The sequence below is a fragment of the Chiloscyllium punctatum genome, chromosome 8, assembly GCF_047496795.1.
Source record: "Chiloscyllium punctatum isolate Juve2018m chromosome 8, sChiPun1.3, whole genome shotgun sequence".
NCBI classification, from domain to species: Eukaryota; Metazoa; Chordata; class Chondrichthyes; order Orectolobiformes; family Hemiscylliidae; genus Chiloscyllium; species Chiloscyllium punctatum.
In genome coordinates this window covers 82,562,967-82,586,102 of record NC_092746.1, presented here as the reverse complement: position 1 = coordinate 82,586,102, position 23,136 = coordinate 82,562,967, and the positions used below count along the sequence as shown (strand labels likewise).

Sequence of the window (23,136 nt, the reverse complement as noted above, 5' to 3'; positions counted from 1 at the left end):
TCATCCTCCGAGGTACTATCCCTTCTTTCCCTGTTTAATCTAAGCTTTTCTCTGGCCAAGTCATGTTGTCTCATCTCCATATCTCTTTTGAGTTCAAACATTTTTAAATTCCATTTTTTTTTAAAGTTAGAATGCTTCACCTATTGAGTTTCTTCTTCTACTTTATTCTAATTGAATTCTTTTAGTTTCTCTTACACTCAAGTTTTTAAAAAAATATTTCCTACTTTATTGTAGCCGAATCCAGCTGTGACATGTTTCCCTTCCAATTCCAAATGCTGGATAAACACTTTCAACATCACCTCCTTACAAGGTCCTGCTTTTGTTTCTACCTTTGATTTATCTGCTTAACTTAGCCTTATTTAAAGAGTTCAAATAACCCAGTTAAATTTTACATTCCTCAAAAACTTGACGCAGCACCGAATGTCAAAATTTAATACATATAACAAAGTCCACAACACTCCTGTGTTACATTCAGCACTTTTCCATGTACAGTATCTGCTTTTCAAGAAGAGACACAATTTCCACTTAAATTCAGTGAACTCAAAGCCCAGATAGAGCCCCACTTGTTATAATCCCAGCACTTAGAGAAAGAAATCAGCCTTAACTCATTATCTGTATGTTTTATTTTTATGAACATGGTGAGCATCCACAATCACACGAGGCTGTAAACTTCCTTTAAGAACAGAAAATTAGTACATAACATTCAAAAAATTAAAACAAATTAAGCTATCTAAGCATGGAACTTAGTTTGAAAGATCTTTTTTAAAAAAAGCAAAATAAAAGTCTTGTCACATTGTGGCAGTTATAAAGTCTCCAGAGTCTGGAAATCCAAAGTCATTCCTCCTCTGTATCAAATCTTCTCTATTCTTTCCTATGAACTGTGAACTGTGAACTTGCCTTGCGTGAATACTCAAAACTGACTGCTTTGCCTTTCCTAGCTTTTAACAACCTGCAGATTTCTAAACAATACTCCTGATTTGCAAGTTCCACCCAACTAAACTTTTACACTTAGGCAATTGTGTTTTCCCTTAAATTGTACATACACTTTTCTAAAGAAACTCTCTTCACTTCTAACCACAGTCAAGTCTCCTCTAAAACTGTCTAAAATCTTTCAAACTGAGTTTTCTTAATGAATATCAATCCTTAATTATTCTGAACCACAAATATGCTGAAGGGTTTCAATATATACCACATTTGTCATAAGTCACCACAATAAATATAATCTTCCAACAGCACTCCAGACGTGCCCGGATCTCTGATACACAATGATTTAGGTCACTGTTTCAGGAGGATTATTTGACCTAGCTTCTTTTTAAGAAATCTCTTGACAAAAAGTAAGCCACCCATGTGCCAGGTTTTCTAATCCAAACTGTAAAAGTTATATTAATAATCACAAAAATAATTTATGCCAACATTTTCCAAAACCAGATCGAAAACTGCAATTTTTGACAATTAAACTTCTAACTATATAGCACCTTTTAGGTAGTAAACATTTCCCAAAGGTCTTCACAAGAACACTATAAACAGACTTCAACATTAAGCCACAGAAGTAGACTTTAAGACAAACAAAAAGCTTGGATTACATGTTCAACTTAAGAGAACGTGCAAGGGAAAGAGCATGAGAAAGAGAGACCGAGAAAGAGAGAGAGAGCTAGAACAAGCGAGAGAGAGAAAGCCAGCCAGACAGAGTGAGAGAAAGCAAGTGAGATAGTTAGGGCGAGTGAGTGGCTGGAAGTAGGCAGCTATCGAGAGTGTGGTGCTGGAAAAGTACAGTAGGTCAGGCAGCATCAGAGGAGGAGAATCGATGTTTCGGGAATAAGCCCTTCATCAGGGAATAGACAGCTGCAAACATATCACCAATAGTGGGAAAGTGAGAATGCTCAACAAGCCTGACTGAAAGGGTGCAGATACCCTGAAAGTTTTTGCGCAGAAGGAGACTATAAAGATACAACCAGAGGTGTGAAATTGAAAAAAAAAGTATGAGCATTTTAAAACAGGCAGCTGATTAAGCAGGTCAGCATTCAGAGGAGAGAAACAAGTGCACAGGACATTGTGAAAGGACTTCAAATTAGAATGTCTCAGCTGACTAGGGATGCATTCGAATAATCAAGAGTAGAGGAGCCAAGCACATGGATATATAAAACTTAAATTTGATTTACAACACCCATGGATATTAAATATCTACATAGTAAAGTTGTGTATACTGTAACCTGTCCTGCAGTTTATTTACACAATTCTATTCTCTACTTAATAAAATGAATCAACAGCAAATAGATAAACCAGTGAAACTCATTAGTTTAATAAAATTTCATCACCAACTGGTCATTTGTTAACAACCTTCAGATTAACTGCATTCTACATCTGTATTCTCCCCACACTTGAAGTGAAATGGTGAACTCAGAACGACAAAGTGTAAACTGCTTTAAGAATAACATAATTGTCTGGCAAGTAAGGTTGTGGGGTAGATCATTTCCTGACTTTCTGACACAAACTCAATTCTATCATTTTCCTTTGTTCTTGTTTGAGATGTGAGCACACTAGCAAGGCCATTCCAAGTATCCCTTGAAGTGGCTGGCTCTCCACGTCATTTCAGATGGCATTTAAGAATCAACCACATTATTATAGGTCAACCATATTTTTCAGAGTCTGGAGTCAAATTTTTGCCAGGTAAGAATGACAGATTCCCTTTCCTGAAGAACATTAGTGAGCCAAATGGGTTATTACTGCAAATAGATAGTGGCCATGTCGTCATCATCAAACTAGCTTTAAATTCCATTTGATTTCAATCAAACAGTTGTTACTTTAGATTATTTTTTTAAATAAGAAAGCTGTATCATTACCCATGAAAAACTCATAGCACTCACCAACTTGCCAAAATGATATTTGCAGTAGCCACAATATTTAACATTATCAGCTTCTGAACCTTCTTCTTCACACAGAAGTCCTGCCAGCTGAGCACTAAACAAAAAGAAAAATAAAGATTGTCACAAAAATGACCGAAAGATACTGAATTATATAATGTAGAATCAGTTGAGTACGTTGCACCTGTGATTCTAGTTATTTTTCTTCTTTCTCCCTCCTCAAATAATTTCTCAATCTTCGTGCTATTTTAAACACTACCCTAGCTTCTCTTAACAGCTCAAGAGTTTGAACTGAGAGGCTTGCAGATAAACAAATAGTTATATAAGTATATCCTGGATCACAATAGATCACTCCGCGCCCGCTGCCCCCACCAGAAAGAAAATCAGGAACTGCCCAATGTTCCAATGTGACAAAAGGACTTTTTTTTAAATAGTGTAAGCTATTCAGTTTGATACATGCTCTTTATATAACTAATTTGCTGCAGCAAACCATCACGACAGTCACCACAACCAGCCTAAGTACTGAGCTAATAACAAGTAGAAAGCATTACTTGAAAGCTGGATATGAGAAAACATGAGTCACAATGTAATGTAATTAAATTGCAGAATCAGCAAGTCACAATTTTTTTTTAAATATCTACAACACATCTGGCCAATGTCAAACCCATACTTGGCAGGTTACTGATGACAAGCCTCTTTTGGAAGAATGGGAGAAAAAAAAAGGAGTTAAACCAATTCAGTCAAAAATGGATCATTTATGGAAGGCTTAGTAAAACCGAATACTTCATAGAGTCATAGAGATGTACAGCATGGAAACAGACCCTTCATCCAACTTGTCCACGCCGACCAGATACCCCAACCCAATCTAGTCCCACCTGCCAGCACCTGGCCCATATCCCTCCAAACCCTTCCTATTCATATACCCATCCAGATGCCTCTTAAATGTTGCAGTTGTACTAGCCTCCACCACTTCCTCTGACAGCTCATTCCATACGCTTACCACCCTCTGCGCGAAAACGTCGCCCCTTGGGTCTCTTTTATATCTTTCTCCTCTCACCCTAAACCTATGCCCTCTAGTTCTGGACTCCCCGACCCTAGGGAAAAGACCTTATCTATTTATCCTATCCATGCTCCTCATGATTTTATAAACCTCTATAAAGGTCACACCTCAGCCTCCAACACTCCAGGAAAAACAGCCCCAGCCTATACAGCATCTCCCGATAGCTCAAATTCTCCAACCCTGGCAACATCTTTTAAATCTTTTCTAAACACTTTCAAGTTTCACAACTTCATTCCGATAGGAAGGAGACCAGAATTGCACGCAATAGTCCAACTAACCAATGTCCTGTACAGCCGCAAAATGACCTCCCAACTCCTGTATTCAATATTCTGACCAATAAAGGAAGCATACCAAATGCCTTCTTCACTATCCTATCTACCTGCGACTCCACTTTCAAGGAGCATGAATCTACACTCCAAGGTCTCTTTATTCAGCAACACTCCCTTTGACCTTACTATTAAGTGCATAAGTCCTGCTAAAATTTGCTTTCCCAAAATGCAGCACCTCACATTTATCTAAATTAAACTCCATCTGCCACTTCTCAGCCCACTGGCCCATCTCATCAAGATCCCGTTGTAATCTGAGGTAACCCTCTTCGCTGTCCACTACACCTTCAATTTTGGTGTCATCTGCAAACTTACTAATTATACCTCTTATGCTCACATCCAAGTCATTTATATAAATGATGAAAAGTAGTGGATCCAGCACCGATCCTTGTGGCACTCCACTGGTCACAGGCCTCCAGTCTGAAAAGCAACCCTCCACTACCACCCTCGGCCTTCTATCTTTGAGCCAGTTCTGTATCCAAATGGTGCATATTCCCTGTATTCCGTGAGATCTAACCTTGCTAATCAGCGTCCCATGGAGAACCTTGTCGAATGCCTTAATGAAGTCCATATAGATCACATCTACCACTCTGCCCTCATCAATCCTCTTTGTTACTTCCACAAAAAGCTCAATCAAGTTTGTGAGATATGATTTCCCATGCACAAACCATGTTGACTATCACTAATCAGTCCTTGCCTTTGCAAATACATGTCCATCCTGTCCCTCAGGATTTCCAACTGCCCACCACCGAAGTCAGGCTCACTGGTCTATTTTTCCCTGGCTTGTCCTTACCACCCTTCTTAAATAGTGGCACCACGTTAGCCAACCTCCAGTCTTCCGACACCTCACCTGTGACTATCGATGATACAAATGTCTCAGCAAGGGACGCAGCAATCACTTCCCTGGCTTCCCACAGAGGGTACACCTGATCAGGTTCTGGGGATTTATCTACCTTTACCCATTTCAAGACATCCAGCACTTCCTCCTCTATAATAGGGGCATTTTTCAAGATATCACTATCTATTTCCCTACATTCTAATCTTCCATATCCGTTTCCACCATCAATACTGAAGCAAAATACTAGTTTAGTATCCTTACCACCTCTCCCCCCCAACACCCCCCCACCCCATCTCCTGCAGCGCCACACAAAGGCTGCCTTGCTGATCTTTGAGGAGCCCTATTCTCTCCCTAGTTACCCTTTTGTCCTTAATAGATTTGTAAAAACCCTTTGGATTCTCCTTAATTCTATTTGCCAAAGCTATCTCATGTCCCCTTTTTGCCCTCCTGATTTCCCTCTTAAGTATACTCCTTCTGCCTTTACACTCTAAGGACTTACTCGATCAATCCTGTCTAATACCACTTGAGTCAGGCTGGAGTGCAGCGTTTTGAAGCCCTATTGACTGACCACCAACATTGCTTGCAAACAGAAATTTGTGATTTACGCTCATCACCAAAAAGCAAAGATTATTCCCGTTCTTCTTTAGATAACTCTGTAGGCCAAAACCACTTTGGAGCTTTGAGTCAATCTAGTAGCTCTATAATTTTTGGTTGATTAAGCTTCATATTTATTGTGATGCACAATCAGATGGCCCTAAATTTTAACTTTGCCAGTATTCGGGAGAACTAACTTTTTTATTTATAACTGGAATTTTACATTAACTCTTCAAAGGAATTGATATGAATTCCTTGCATGACAAGAGACAGGACATACATATAATTTTGGGGAGCTGTGTTTTAAAAATAGTGGTATATGGGTGTATTACCATCTTACAAAAGTCTTAGCTCAGTGGCTACCATCATGTATAAAGCGTGGACAGTAGACATTTCAGTTCATCTCAAATCTATTATGAAATAATATTAACAGACATGCATTTTGCAACAAGGAACAGAAGCTCCCAGAAACTGGAACATTATTCCCCTCCTACCCAACCAGAGAGACCAACTGCAACAGACACCAACCAACTAACTGAACAAAAATCAAGTATCCAACTTAGGACCCCATTGATTTAGATGGACAGGTACTGTACAATGTAGTGTATTTATTCATTGACATGCTGAAGAAATTTAGATTGCAATTCAACAATCCTATGGAAAATATATGAATGTCAAGTGAAGGTGGCAGTTAGGGTGCATATGATGCCACACATCCACAAACTCCTACCCAGCATCCATCTGAGTGCTGACACGTACCTTCAAGACTGGTACATGAATAAAAGCCATTTGTGCAAGGTACTGAAGGGAATCAGGGTCTGCGGATCTTGCTTCGAAAGAGGCCTTCAGAAGAGGAGGGGAAGAGAGGCAATTTGAATTAAGTCTCCAACTGGTTCAGTTGGAAAGGTCATTGTGTTCCTGTGCCACATAGGCCATTAAATTCCATGTTCAACTTCCAGTTAATTGTCAATAAAAATAGTGGAGATGCTGCAGTTGACTTCAGCTTCCCAGGCTATACCAGGCCAAAGATGCTGGGACTTTTTAATTGTGATTACAGCTGCTTGGACTTTACTATAGCCAAAACAAGGTTCATTACGATGCATCCATGATTAGCAGCTTCCTGATTTGGTCAGCATTCATACAGTTAGAAGAGTCAGTTGGGCAAGTTTCCAGTTGAACAGTACCCAAGTCATATTGTGGAGAATGCAAACATTTTATAAATGTGATCCTTTAAAATTTTTGTTTGATATTACACATTCCTTCTATGTGCATTTTGTATGAATTACCAGTAGGCAGACGGTTACTTTGGATGTATAAAGGAGTTAATTAGAACGTGTCGGATGCTGTGTTTGTGTTAAGGATGTACTGTTTGGGTCATGACCATGGGTAAGGATCACAATTGACAGTTAATGTAAGAAGTAGACATACAAGAGCAGAACATGACAATACAGGAAGGGCCACTGACTATAAGGGAAGAGTAGAATGTCCTTGACATCAGTGTGCCAAGTTTCTGCAAGATAACATGGAGACAGAAAAGAAGAACAGGACTCATGAGCCATTTGTAGCCACTCGAATCAATGGGAAGCATAAACTATTTGAATTTGGATTCTGGTAAGTTTCTTGTTAATTTATTAAACATAATTATTTTGGCTTAATAAACTATCCTGATACTATCACATCAAATGTCTCCCTGACCGACATTTTTTTTAAACCTGTATCTCTGATAATACCCCAAAAGACAATTATTTTAGTAAATGGGGTAAGGGAGATCTAAGTATTAGATTATTCTACTTCTTTTCAAAATTCCAATTTGCATGTAACTGCATATAACACAAGTCAATAAGAGATATGTTCTACTTCAGGGGTATCTCTAACTTTAGTAATAACTCTCGAAGGAGTGGAGGTCACTGGAAGAAATACTCTAATTTTTTCAACAGATCTTAGAAAAGACCTGTGTCATGGATAAAAATAGCACAAAGATTAACACAGAAGAGCTCTCAATTCTAATCCATGTATTAGCAGGAAGATAAAGCTAAACTTAGAGTCATAGACGTACAATATGGACACTGACTCTTTGCTCCTAATTTAATCGAATCTCACCTCCTCTGGCAGTTCATTTCACACACACCACCCTCTGCGGGAAAACTTTGCCCCTTAGGTCCCTTTTAAATCTTCCCCCTCTCAAATTAAATCTTCTCTGGATTTGGACTCCCCCACTCTGGGAAAAGATCTTGACTATTCACCCCATCCATGTCCCTCATGATTCTATTAAGCTCTGTAAAGTCACGCCTCAGCCTCTGACATTCCAGGGAAAATACACCCAGCCTATTCAGCTTCTCCCTATAGCTCAAATCCCCTCAAACCCTGGCAAGATCCTTAAACCTTTTCTGAACCCTTTCAAGTTTCACAACATCCTTTCTAAAGCAGGGAGACCAAAATTGAATGCAGTATTCCAAAAGTGACCTCACCAATGTCCTGTACAACTGCAACATGACCTTCCAACTCCTGTACTCTACATACTGACCAATAAAGACAATCATACTAAATGCCTTCTTCACCACTGTCTACCTGCGACTCCACTTTCAAGTAACTATGAACCTGCACTCCAAGGTCTCTTTGATCAGCAATACTCCACAGGACTTTCCCATTAAGTGTACAAGTCCTGCCCTGATTTGCCCTACCAAAATGAAGCAACTCACAATTACCTAAATTAATCTCCATCTGCCACGCCTCAACCCATCTGCCCATTAAGGTCCCATTGTACTCTGAGGTAGCCTTCTTTGCTGTCTGCTACACTACCAATTTTAGTTGTCATCTTTCTAACTACATCTCTTGTATTCACATCCAAATGATTTAGATAAATAACAAAAACCAGTGGGTGTTTTTTTAGCCAGTTTAGACCACACTTGGGAATACTGTGAGCAACTATGGGCCCTCTAAAATAAAAACCATGTGGAACTCACTGGATGCACCAATTAAGACAGAGGAGGAGAAATTCCTTCTCTCAGAGGTTAGTGAATCTGTGGAATTCTTCACCGCAGAGTGCTGGACATCTGGGCTGTTAAATATATTCAAGATTGAGATGGACAGATTATTAATCAGTAAAGGTTATAGGGAAAAAGCAGGTCAACAGAGTTGAAGGTTATCAGATCAGACATGAGCTCACTGAATGACAGAGCAGATTTGATGGACTGATTGGCTTATTTATGCTCCAACGTTTTACTTTCTTGTGATAGCATTCACATTTCCACTTTTGAAGAAAAACTCTAAGAATAAATAAGGGAGGAGAAAAATTGGGAATAACCGAATGTGGGAAGAGATCATTAAAGTAGGTGTAGGACTTCTATGGAACATTAGGAGAAAGTGAGGACTGCAGATGCTGGAGATCTGCGCTTAAAAATGTGTTGCTGGAAAAGCGCAGCAGGTCAGGCAGCATCAAAGGAGAAGGAGAATCGACGTTTCGGGCATAAGCCCTTCCTCAGGAATGAGGAGGGTGTGCCAAGCAGGTTAAGAGAAAAGGTAGGGAGGAGGGACTTGGGGGAGGGGCGTTCTTCTGTGGAAGATCAGCATAGGGTTTTTGTCTATTGTAAGTTTGCACCATTCTTTTTCCAAACCTCATTCCAAAATTTCTCATTTCCTCTCCTGAAACATCATACAGATGTTTAATTATTGTTTAATTATCTGCAGATACCTCGGGTGCCATTGCTATTCTGAGAGGTGAGGCAAGACAATCAACCCATACTTCATTAGTGAATAAAATCATCGCACAACTCAAATCTTTTGCTGTGCAAACATAATTTTCATTCCCAAAACAAAAGGTAAATAAACTACTAATAGCATGGTCCATTTGCTGGTCAAAAGGTGTCAAGGTGAAGTGTAAAGCACCAGATTCTACGTAAGGTCATCCTGACCTGTACTGCTCAGTACGCATGTTTAGTACGGCACTACTATGTATGTATTAAGTGAAGGCCTTGTGTCAATCTTTCACAGAGAAAATATACTAACCAAGTCACATGGAAAGCCTGTCGACATCCATGTTTATTACAAGTCATACAAGCACCAGTTGCTGCTTTGCTTTCACGGCCTTGTTCCTCACAGATGTAGCAAGTCTGAGGGAAAAAAGGGATAAAGCCTAATTTTTTTTAATTAGCAAACAGATCCCATTTTACATTCATTATGATCTTATAATTAAGAAAACTTACAAAATCACACAAAGATTAATACGTTTTTAAGTGTCATAGAAGAACATCCATACAGTGCACACTTTTACCACAATTCCGATCACATTTATTTCAGCATTTACCACTTATTGTTAACTATAATATCAACATTTCTCACTCAGTTTTACAAAAATAACTGCAAGAGTTGTAACTTCCTTGTAGGCAAATATCAGCTGTTGCCTGTTTGTTATTCAAGTATATTGACAGTGTATATATGTCAAGCATACATGCCAGCGTACGTTTATCTGCTTATGATTTGGAGATGCCCATGTTGGACTTGAGTGTATAAAGTTAAAAATCACAACACCAGGTTATAGTCCAATAGGTTTATTTGGAAGCACTACCTTTTGGAGTGCTGCTCCTTCATTAGGTAGCTACCTGCTTAAATTGTGTTTGCAGATGCAAAATACATATACATACACACACAAACACACACACAGCCCCACAGAATTATTCTTCAGATGCTTATCAACATTGTTTCAAAAATTTAAATATTACTCCAAAAATTCTCAGCCTGATAAGTTAATCAAGGGAGAAATATTAAATCCTAATTTCATGCAGTATCTTAGCATTAGTCCCAGGGGACTGGACAAATGTAAATGTGATACTGGATTAGTGGTGCTGGAAGAGCACAGCAGTTCAGGCAGCAGGCTGCTGCCTGAACTGCTGTGCTCTTCCAGCACCACTAATCCAGTATTTGATTTTCAGCATCTGCAGTCATTGTTTTTACCAAATGTAAATGTGATGCTATTGTTTAAGAGAGAGACAAAGGATAGAGGGAAAACTGGAGGTGATAATGTGGGATAATATAAATATACACAGAACAATAAATTAGTACTAGGCAATCAACATGGCTTTGTCAAGAGCAGATCACGCCTGACAAATTAATTAATTTCTTTGATGAGGTGAGTGAGAGTGGTTAAGGATAGTGCTGTGGATATGGAGTATTTCAGAAAGTGTTAATTTGGTGTTACACGGGTTTGGGTCTGTACTCAATGGAATTTAGAAAGATATTGGGATAGGAGAGGGAGTTTGTGGACGAGGTCTGATTGAAATTGACAGAACACTGAAAAAGGTCTGTACAGAGAAAATCTTTTTCACTCATAAGAGAGAAAAGGACCTGAGGGCACAGCCTCAGAGTGAAGGGCTGACATGTTTTCATAGAATCTGAGAATCCCTACAGCGTGGAAACAGTCCATTTGGCCAAACAAGTCCACACCAACCCTCTGAAGAGTAACCGACCCAGACCCATTCCCATACCCTATGACTCTACATTTCCCCTGCCTAATGCATCTAACCTACACATCTCTGAACACGATGGGCAATTTAGCTTAGCCAATTCATCTAACCTACACAACTTTAGATTGTGGGAGGAAACCCACACAGACACAAAAAGAATGTGCAAACTCCCCGCAGACAGTCGCCCAAGGCTCGAATCAAACTCAGGTCAATGGTGCTGTGAAGCTGCAGCGCTAACCACTGAGCCACGCTTTAGAACAGATGGAAGGAGGAATTTCTTCAACCAGAGGGTGGTGAATCTGTGAAACACTCTGCTGCAGAAGGCTGTGGATGCCAAATTGAGTGCAGCTAAAACAGATTTGAACCCATTTGAAATTGATTTTTGATTGTTATGGGATCAAAGGTTGGGGGAGAAGGCAGGAGAATGGAGTTGAGAAACATAACAGCCATGTTTGAATGGTAGAGCAGGATTGATGAACTAAATGGCCTAATCCTGCTTCTATATCTTACGGACTTACGGTTAGCAATTTAGAAATGTTTTGGATTAATGGGTTCTCAGTAACATGGATTAGAACTTAGGTAAAACATATGGAACAGATAGGTATAGGTCGACATTTTACAGATTAGAGACAAGTTGAAAGCAATGTTCCCCAGGGATTGATATTGGGATTAGTGGTGCTGGAAGAACACAGCAGTTCAGGCAGCATCCAACAAGCAGCGAAATCGATGTTTCGGGCAAAAGCCCTTCATCAGGAATAAAGGCAGTGAGCCTGAAGCATGGAGGGATAAGCTAGAGGAGGGTGGGGGTGGGGAGAGAGTAGCACAGAGTACAATGGGTGAGTGGGGGAGGAGATGAAGGTGATAGGTCAAGGAGGAGAGGGTGGAGTGGATAGGTGGAAAAGAAGATAGGCAGGTTGGACAAGTCAAGGAGACAGTAACTGAACTGGAAGTTTGAAACTAGGATGAGGTGGGGGAAGGGGAAATGAGGAAGCTGTTGAAGTCCACATTGATGCCCTGGGGTTGAAGTGTTCCGAGGCGGAAGATGAGGCGTTCTTCCTCCAGGCGTCTGGTGGTGAGGGAGCGGCGGTGAAGGAGGTCCAGGACCTCCACGTCCTCGGCAGAGTGGGAGGGGGAGTTGAAATGTTGGGCCACGGGGCGGTTTGGTTGACTGGTGCGGGTGTCTCTGAGATGTTCCCTAAAGCGCTCTGCTTGGAGGCGCCCAGTCTCCCCAATGTAGAGGAGACCACATCGGGAACAACGGATACAATAAATGATATTGGTGGATGTGCAGGTGAAACTTTGATGGATGTGGAAGGCTCCTTTAGGGCCTTGGATAGAGGTGAGGGAGGAGGTGTGGGCACAGGTTTTACAGTTCCTGCGGTGGCAGGGGAAAGTGCCAGAATGGGAGGGTGGGTCGTAGGGGTGGTGTAGACCTGACCAGGTAGTCACGGAGGGAACGGTCTTTGCGGAAGGCGGAAAGGGATGGGGAGGGAAATATATCCCTGGTGGTGGGGTCTTTTTGGAGGTGGCAGAAATGTCGGAGGATGATTTGGTTGATGCGAAGGTTTGTAGGGTGGAAGGTGAGCACCAGGGGCGTTCTGTCCTTGTTACGGTTGGAGTCTGAGGGCGGAGGTGCGGGATGTGGACGAGATGCGTTGATATTTGGACCCTTGCTTTTTCTGATTTATATAAATCATTTGGAAATGTGTGCTGACGGCAAAAATCTCTAAATTTGCTGATAGAGTCGTAGAGATGTACAGCACAGAAACAGACCCTTCAGTGCAACTCGCCCATGCTGACCAGATATCCCAACCCAATCTAGTCCCACCTGCCAGCATCTGATCCATATCCCTCCAAACCCTTCTTATTCATATTCCCACCAAGATTCCTTTTAAATGTTGCAATTATACCAGCCTCCACCACTTCCGCTGGCAGCTCATTCCATACATGTACCACCCTCTGTGTGAAAAAGTTGTCCTGTAGGTCTCTTTTATATCTTTCCCCTCTCACCCTAAACATATGCCCTCTATTTTGGACTCCCACACCCCAGGGAAGAAACGTTGTCTATTTACCCTATCCAAGTCCTTCATGATTTTATAAACTTCTATAAGGTCACACCTCAGCATCCTACGCTCCAGGGAAAACAGCCCCAGCCTGTTCAGCCTCTCCCTATAGCTCAAATCCCACAACCCTGGCAACATCCTTGTTAATCTTTTCTGAACCCTTTCAAGCTTCACAACATCTTTTCGAATAGGAAGGAGACCAGGATTGCACACAATATTCCAACAGTGATCTAATCAATGTCCTGTACAGCCGCAACATGACCTCTCAACTCCTGTACTCAATACTCTGACCAATAAAGGAAAGCCATACCAAACACCTTCTTCACTATGCTACTGACCTGCAACTCTACTTTCAAGGAGCTATGAACCTGCACTACAAGGTCTCTTTGTTCAGTAACACTCCCTTTGACCTTACCATTAACTGTATAAGTCCTGCTAAAATTTACTCTCCCAAAATGCAGCACCTCACATTTATCAAAATTAAACTCCATCTGCCACTTCTCAGCCCACTGGCCCATCTCATCAAGATCCCATTGTAATCTGAGGTAACCTTCTTCACTACCCTCTACACCTCCAATTTTGGTGTCATCTGCAAACTTAATAACTATACCTCTTTTGCTGACATCCATATCATTTATATAAATGATGAAAAGTAGTGAACACAGCACCAATCCTTGTGGCACTCCACTGGTCACAGGCCTCCAGTCTGAAAAACAACCCTTCCTCCACCACCCTCTGTCTTCTGCCCTTGAGCCAGTTCTGTATCCAAATGGCGAGTTCTCCCTGTATTCCACAAGATCTAAGCTTGCTCACCAGTCTCCCCTGGGGAACCTTGTCGAACACCTTACTGAAATCCATATAGATTACATCTACCACTCTGCCCTCATCAATTCTTTTTGTGACTTCTTCAAATAAATCAATCAAGTTTGAGAGACATGATTTTAACATGGAGGACGAGGAATATATTCAACTCCAGTTTGATCTGCCATTCAATACAATCAGGGCTGATCCTCTAACTCAACACCACATTTCAGTTTTCTTTCTATGCCCTTGATCTTTGTAACATATAACAATGTATCAATATCTTTCTTGAATATACGCAGCCTCCACATCCTTCTGTGGCAGCAAATTCCACAGATTGGCCACCATTCAAATGAAGAAATGTTTCCTCATCTCAATCCTAAAGATTCGACTTCATTTCCTGCAACTGTGAACCCCTCTGGTTCTGCATTCCCCAAACAGGGGAAACTGCCTTCCTGTATCAAGTCTCTCTCTCACTGTTAGAAACGTATGTTTCAATCTGACTCCCTCTCATTGTTCTAAACTGTAGCGAACACTGGCCCAGATGAGTCACTCTTTCTTCAAATCCCTAATGAACTTTGCCTGAACTCCAGTTCAGAAAAGAACATCCTCTTGGTTATGGGACCCTTGGTGGAGAATTTAGAACCAGAGAGCATAATCTTAGAATAAGAGATCACGCATTTAAGGCAAAGATATGGGGAATTTCTTTTCTCACAGTACAGTCAATCTGTGGAATTCTTTAAATCGAGGGGTGTCAAGGCTGGGTCGTTAAGTATTTCAAGACTCTGACAGATGATTTTTAACCAAAGATTTCAAGGATTATGAAGAAAAGACAGGAAGGCGAAGTTGAGGATTATTAGATCAGCCATGATGTCACTTAAATGGTGGAGCAGTCTCAGTGGGCTGGTCTTCTTCTGTTTATACATCTTATGGTCTCAACATTATTTTGAAGGGCAGAAGGACTATTCATGCTGTCCTGAGTAATATTTATCCCTCAATATATTAAAAAAAAGATTACCTACTCTGACCATGTAATTTGAAAATTTGCAGCAGACAACTTAGCTACTGCATTTACTGCTATACTACAGTGACTGCATTTCAAAATGTTTTTATTGACTATTACTTTGGGAAACTCTGAGGTCATATAGTGGTGTTTTTATGTTATTAAAACTTTCTTCTCGCAGACAAAGCTATATTGCGGATCCAACTAACATTTGAACCTATAAATTGTGCTGGCCTGCTGGCAGTAACTTGCAATGAGGAATAATATGTATAGCCAAACAGGTAAGCCAGAGACACACCCCTCATTCCTCTGGGAAGTATCAAGCAAAAGAAGGCTGTGAACAGTCTTTACCACATCCTCTATCAACATCTCATTTGGATAACTTTCAAGGTGGTCACCATGTTGGCAGCAGCTTCTGATGTTCAGGGTACATGTTATACTTGGGAGAGTAACCAAAATTTGACAAGAATATCATACAATAAAAGGCTTGGGCCCATTTAAAAACACAAAGAGCCCAACATTTGTTTGAGCTAGTACTCGTGGATGCTTCTATCAATATGGCAGACAAAACATCATTAGCCGGTGTGAAGCATGAACCATTTCTTGGGCCAGAGTAGTTTCAAATTTTAATTCTATACATTTTGAGAATTACCTTGCATATATTTGTGATGATGCAGTGGCTTTAAGAGGTGCATTTTGTCACTGGTTACTTTGAAGAGAGAAATTGAACAAGAGGGTCAGAGCTATATGTAGTAATGTAAAAAAAAAACCCAAGGCCTCAGAAGCTGTTTAAGTTGGAACAATAGAAGCGGCCTGATTAAATGTGGTCAACTCTCACAGACCAGGATTTCTAGGGTTTTTTTTGCTTTTAGCTTCAGCGGAATCTGATGGAGTTTTGAAGTAGAAGCTATATTTTTCCCCCCCTCAGTTAGTTAGAAGCTGGGGTTTCTCTCTACTGCTAAGTTACCTGCAAGACAAATTTATTTTCTGAACTTGATGTTTTGCCAAGGGATGTGTTTACAGGATATCACTAAAATGGAACAGATAATTAGTAATAGTTACTGCATTTATTGTTAAGCTTTCTCAGAGTTGTTATTCTAAATTCCTCTTCTGTTGTATTTTAAATATAGTGCTTGAATAAGTTGGGTTTTGCTTAACAGCGAATAAATTGATCAATCACATTGCATCTGGAACATGGTATTTTACCTTTGCCTTTAAAGTAAGTTAGGGTCTAGGCTACCTTTTTATAATATTTTGAGGGGGTCTGGTTTGGTCTATAACATTTTCTTATTTACATGTTTGAGGGAATTGAAATATCCAAAAACTTATAATTTCCGTAAAGACAGGCATTGCTAAAGTTTGGTATCTAAATATAATCCAAAGATATTTAATAAAAGAGCAAAGATACAAATTAGATTCCTAATTTCTTCAGTTTTGAATATTGTGGCCCTTATCAAACCTGTACTCTAAACACACTGCCTATTTAGTATTGTAGGTAAAGACTGTTTTTGAAAGAAACTTGAATATTTTTAGTAAAACATGGTATCTAATATCTGTAAACAGAAAAAGAAAAGCCAGGCTATGCAAATTTCTATGACATAATTTCCATTTAGTTAATTTTACTGGTGATGGACGAATTTGTATTCACCAACCAAATCAAGGATCCCATATTAGCATCCAAGTCTTACAAGGATCCTGCACCTTGGAATAGTTCCTCAATCTCACACTGTTGATTTACATTGAACAGTGGAGCAGCAAAGGAAGTACTAAGATGACTAAGGACTTATTAAGCAATCAGGAAAATATAATAATAAAAAAGGAAAGTTGACCAATTAAAATGCTCAAAGCACTACAATATTTGATATTCCAGAGTGTAAAATATAATTTTAAACAAATTTTAAAAATTATAATCTACATTTCATAACATAACTCAGCAGCTCATGAATTGGATTTGTGCTTTAAACCAAGCTTGTTATAGCCCTGGCTTTACATACAACAGAATTTCTTTTTTCCCCTAAGAGCGAACATTCTCAAACAAGGTTTATAGGAGAACTGACTACATTTCAAAATACACTGCCAAAGGTGGATTCCTTCAGGAGGAAATTGTATAATACAGTCCACTAAATTGGTCTTGCACTGTCTCAAAGAATGGCAACTTTCTGTGCCATAAAATGTTCTAAAGATCATAGAATGGTTTGAATCAATGAGACGAGAGAAAAGGAAGAAAAATAAGACAGAAATATAGAGAAAAAGAAATCACCTACTAAAAAGAAAGAGATGGAAGCGAAATGTGTTAATTTGAAACAAATAATGTCAACTTTTAGGAAATGCTTTCGCTAGTCCTTTTAAGAAAGTTTTTAATTCAGACAAGCACAACCATGGCACCAGCACTTTCTGCAAGTTTATCACTATTTTACATGAAGTAATCTCAATTCTGAAAGGCTTCACTTGAAATTGTAACATATTTGCAAAGATACTGTACCGAATAGATACACATTTTGCACACCTGATAACCCAATTTTCCTCTCCTCTCAAGATTAAGTTCCAACGATCACAATGTGTAGTCATTGCTCAGCTCTGCAATTTTACAAATCAATTGTGTAACTCTTTTTAATATGCCCAACAAGGAACAGGGAAGAAACCTCTTTACTCAGAATGTGATTGGTCTGTGGAATACTAAACACAAGTACAAATTGAGGTAAACAGCATGGCTATGTCCATATACTTGCCTGGCTTGCATACAAAGCAAGGAACACAGCATTATACCGTTAACAGCAGAAGTCGGGTAGCAGGACATTCAGAACTCAAACTATTTGGGCCAAATGGCTTGCTTACGAACTAAGTTTTCTATATCATCTCATTACAGATGTGGTCTCACCAAAGTGATGGACAACTTCAACATCACACTCAAAACTGGTTCTGAGGAAGGGTCACCGGAAGTGAAATATTAATTCGGATTTCTCTTCACTGATACTGCCAGACTTGCTGAGCTTTTCCAGCAACTTTTGTTTCTGATTTAAAGCAACTGCAGTTCTTTTGGTTTTTATTCAATTTCACACTGTCTTCAACTAATAAATCACACCCTTTGTAATATAACCTAAGTTTTGTTTGCTTTCAAAACCCTCAACACGGAAATAAGCAATTAAATAACTTACTTGCAGTGATTGGAACAAGGTCAGTCATAGAAGGAGTTCCCCGATTAGAGGAGATTAACAGCCCAACAGAGCCCTGGCTGACAGGTTATAAACAGTAGAGGCAGAGATTCTACTCACTCAGAGCTAGCTCTGAGGATGCTGGGCTGATGTCAAAGACTTTCCTACGTGTAAATAAAGGGTGACTTAGTGATAGGATACCAGCCTCAGTAGAATTATTTCAGAGGTAACAAGAGAAATACATGCTCCTGAAGAAATTCATTCGAAACAATCATATTTGAGTCAGGGTAAGCTTTGTCATCGTGCCATTATTTGGGAAGCTTGACACATTTGATACTGCCCCAAACTGGGCCCAGTATATAGAAAGAATGCACTTCTTTCCTCTTCCCCCCCACCCCACCCTCTCCAGGCAAATGACATTGGGGCAGATGAAAAGCAATGAGTAATTTTATTGACAACCTGTGGACCTGCAGCTTTTTTGGTCATTAGGAGATTAACTGTCCCTGAGGCATCCGATACTAACACCTTTCAAGGATTAACAGGTTTAGTTAAGGAATATTATGACACTAGGTTTCTTCTAATTCTGAGATGTAATTTTGTTCGATAATTTGAGAAAAAAGGGGAATCTGTATCAGGTCTTTCAGTAGGTTAAAGATGACTGGCAGAGGCATGTAACTTCGGTTTAACCCTTCAGACATGTTGAGGCACCATTTGATATGAGGGATGAATGATGTAACTATGCAAAAGCACCTCCTAGCTGAAGCCCAACTAGATTTCAAACAGGCACAACAACTGGCTTTATCATCGGAAAATGCATCAAGTGGATCACATGAGTTGCAGGGTATTCCAATTGAAGTAGACATCCTTACCAGGCTGACTGAGCTTGGGGAACACCACTTGAGTGAAGGCAATTGCATAGCCTTATTGAGCCCACAGCAAAACCCCAAAACAAAACCAAGTTGGTAGCCAGGCCTGCAGGAAGAGACAGAGAGAGGGGGATATAAACAGTCGACACACTTCAGACAAATACTGAAATTGCTGACACACAGGAAAAAACGGCTTGTGAACCAAAACTGATCCGTGTCCAGGTACTTATGCGATAAAACAAGGAAGATTAAGTAAAGCTGAAGCCCTATCTGGACAAGGAGCAATGAGGTAATGCTACCTAGCTCCTTGTGCCTCGGTCATTAAGATAAAGGCATGCAATAAAGCAGTCAGGCCTGACCCAATGGGCAAGAGACAGCCCAGCTGCAAAGAGGTAAAGAAAGGAATAAGACGACTACACTCAGGCTAGAGCCAGCAAAAATTCCAGAGACTAACCATCATAGAAGCAGACCTTACGTAAAGGACGTGGTGCCGACAAGAGAGAAGCAGGGAATGGAGCACCTGGCCAGTGTCAGCCTGCGTCAGCATCAGCAACTATCCTGCTGGGGTATTAGCTTTTATATTCTGTGACTACTCGGAGTATCAGAGGATCCTAGTTGGTACACAAGTTATGTTTGTGGTAAAACATACAAGCTACATGTGTATTGTCTAACACATTAATAAAAGTGACTTGAGTTACAAGAGGCCTATTCTTCTCTCTGTACAAACCAACAACTGTAGCCGACAACTGCCAGGCTACTACAAAGTCTCTGCCAAATGGTCAAAAGTTTCTTCAGCATCCGGGCCGGCAAGCCATTGTAGTTGCTGCTGGTAAGTGGACTTGAGACAGCAAAAAGTCCCACTGGACCTAAATTCAACAAGAGAACTCCAGGAGAGTACACATTCTGGAAAATCCATGTACATCTGATTTGAAACTGTTAAATTGCTTAACAATATCTAAATCAGAAAGAAAAGAAAATAAACATCTGGTTAAAACGGTCACTCACTTAGAGTCATAGAGAAGGTACAGCATGCAAACAGATCCTTCGGTCCAAGTCATCCATGCAGAGCAGACATCCCAACCCAATCAAGTCCCACCTGCCAGCACCTGGTCCATATCCCTCCAAACCCTTTCTATTCACACCCATCCAGATGCCTTTGTAACTGTACCAGTCTCCACCAGTGAGTCTGCTAACTCATTCCATACACACGTTTTCCTCTATGAAAACGTCGCCCCTTGGGTCTCTTTTATATCTTTTCCCTCTCACTCTAAATCTATGCCCTCTAGTTCTGGACTCCCCGACCCAGGGAAAAGACCTTGCATATTTATCGCATCCATACTACTCATGATTTTATGAACCTCTAATAACGTCATCTCCTCAGCCTCTAACGCTCCAGGGAAAACAGCCCCAGCCTATTCAGCTTAAATCCACCAACCCTGGCAACATTCTTGTAAATCTTTTCTGAACCCTTTCAAGTTTCACAACATCCTTCTGATTGGAGGGAGAGCAGAAGTGCATGCAATATTCCAACAGTGGCCTAACCAATGTCCTGTACAGCCGCAACATGACCTCCCAACTCCTGCACTCAATACTGTGACCAATAAAGGAAAGCATTCCAAATGCCTTCTTCACTATCCTATCTACCTGCGACTCCACTTTCAAGGAAAGTATGGAACCAGCACTCCAAGGTCTCTTTGTTCAGCAATACTTCCTAGGACCTTAACATTAAGTGTACAAGTCCTACTCTGATTTGCTTTTCCAAAATGCAGCACCTCACATTTATTTAAATTAAACTCCATCTGCCACTCTTCAGCCCATTGGGCCATCAGATCAATATACCATTGTCCTCGGAGGTAACCACCTTCACGCTTTTCACTACACCTCCAATTTTGAGTGTCATCTGCAAACTTACTAACTATAACTCCTATTTTCACAACCAAACCATTTGTATTAATTACAAAAAGCAGTGGACCAAGCACCAATGTTGTGGCACAACACTGGTCACTGGTCTCCAGTCTGAAACGCCTACCAGCGTGGCTGTTTCAGTGATTACAGAAACAGCCCTTTAACAAAATTCTCTCTGCACTCCACACTTGCAGCGTATGCAAGACCTCTGCTGGACTGAACCTATACTGAGGACTCTTTACAGATTAGGCGCACAACTTTGGTTCCAGTCTTTTATGAGAAGCAGCAGTTCAGTTACCACTGTAGTAAAAGGCTCAGGCCCAAGTTTGATGGGGCGAAATTGGTTGAGAAAGATTCACCTACGCTGGCTCAACATTTTTCAATTAGAAAGTGATTCCCTAATGTGAAGGGCTAATTAAACATGTGAAGGGCTAATTAAACATCTGAAGGATTTTCCAGGAAGGTCTGAGACTGCAACCTGGGGTATCATTGGCCTGTGCAATTTTCTTGCAGATGATGGAGAACATTTTACAAAGACCACTGTAGGTCACCATTTATTATATGATATACTAATAACAACAAAGGACAATAAGAAACAGTGAGAGAAGTTGGACATAGTCCACAGACGTTTCTCCCAGGTGGGCGCACAACTTAGAAGGGAAAACGTGTGTTGCAAACATCCAAGTGACCTACGAGGGCTACAGGGTCAAAAAGACCAGGTAATACCTGTTGGTAAATAAAGTGAGGGCGTTTAAAGGTACCCTAGCTCCCACATCTGTACCAGAGCTTAGATCTTTCTTAGGACTGGTGAACTATTAAGTTCAAATAACTTGGCCTCCATCCTGGCACCTTTGCATCAACTCTTATTAAAAAGAGGTCAGCCGTAGAAATGGTCACGTGGCCAAGCCAAAGCCTTCAGGGCAGTGAAGAAACCGTGGTCATCCTCTGAGGTGTTGGCACACTACAATCTAGTATTGACATGCACTGCCTCCCCATATGGCATCAGGGTAATGATACCTACTTGGTGGCCCAATATATAGGAATGCCCAATAGCGTAGCCATCCAGAATTTGGCTAATGCAGAGCAAAAACATGCCGAGATTGCCAAATCTTCCTTCTCAATCAATCATATTTGGATTCATGAAGTTCCACCAATAGCTTTAGGGACAAAAGTTGGTAATAATAAGACCACGAACCCCTGATAGATCTCCTTAAAGAGGACAAGACAATGCCAGCCATTCCTTCAGGGTGAATTCAGCAGTGTGCTCTAATACTAAGTGCACATAATTACAAGTTAGAACACCAGCCAAGAGGCCAAGCAGTAAACACGAATGCACTGAGCTGCCTCCCGCTGGCAGACATACCAGAGTCCAATATGGTTCTAAAATTTTTTGAACACACTCCCAGTCACAGCTGACAATATCAGACTTTGGATGCAGAAAGATTCAATCCTGGCAAAACAAACAGCTGGCAATGATGGAGGAAAACGAAAAGAGCTGTCACAACCAGAACTGAAATGATGTTGGACCGGAGAGACCAGATCATTGCAGAGGATGGTATATTGTTATGGGGAGCAAGAGTGACGGTCCCTAGCAATGGTCACCACCAGAAACTGGCTGAACTTCACCAGGGTTATCCCGAGGTTTCAAAAATGAAAATGTCAGGGAGAAGTTACGTCTGGTGGCCAGGATAGGATGCAGACATAGCTGTATTGGAGTGGCAGTACCCAGAGTGACAACAAGGACAGAAATAACTGCCAGCAGCTCCCCACACTTGTGGGATTAGCCAGGTAAACCTTGGACTCAGTTACCCTTCAACTATGCAGCTCCTTTCACGGACACAAGGTTCTTAGTCATTGTGGATGCCAGTCATAGTGGCTGGACGTACAGAGTTCATTCTTCAAACACTAGGATGACGATAGAAAAACTGCATTATCTTTTGCGTTACTTGGATTCCTGAAAGTGTTAGTCAAAGATAACAGGCAATTGTTTACCAGCAGGAAATTTAACTATGTATTTGACATATAAGGACAGCTCCATACCATCCATAATCCAATGGACAGGCAGAAAGAGCAGTCCAAACTTTTAGGATAGGCTTAAAGAAACAGCAACTCTATTGGAGCTATTCCTGTGGCTGCATGAGGGGTGGAGACGCCGAACCACATTAAATTCTGTTTTCCCAGACCTTGGTGGGGGTGGGGGGGGGGGGG

The 23,136-nt window shown here is 40.7% G+C and overlaps 1 protein-coding gene across 9 annotated transcripts in view; it reads right to left on the bottom strand.

The window, feature by feature from the left end:
* mllt10 (MLLT10 histone lysine methyltransferase DOT1L cofactor) overlaps positions 1 to 23,136 on the bottom strand; it is a 298,105-nt gene that overhangs the window by 191,138 nt on the left and 83,831 nt on the right. For 5 of the 9 annotated variants that reach the window (XR_011961382.1, XM_072575936.1, XM_072575937.1 and 2 more), the window contains 2 exons: positions 9,685 to 9,788; positions 2,865 to 2,958 (listed from right to left, as the gene is read on the bottom strand). Coding sequence is in view for 8 of the 9 variants with exons in the window: in XM_072575936.1 (XP_072432037.1) it covers positions 2,865 to 2,958; positions 9,685 to 9,788 (198 nt within the window). In the remaining variant the exon portion in view is untranslated. Of the gene's footprint in view, positions 1 to 2,864; positions 2,959 to 9,684; positions 9,789 to 19,026; positions 19,130 to 23,136 lie in introns of all 9 variants that reach the window. The other 4 variants (XM_072575938.1, XM_072575939.1, XM_072575940.1 and 1 more) reach the window with 1 other exon arrangement.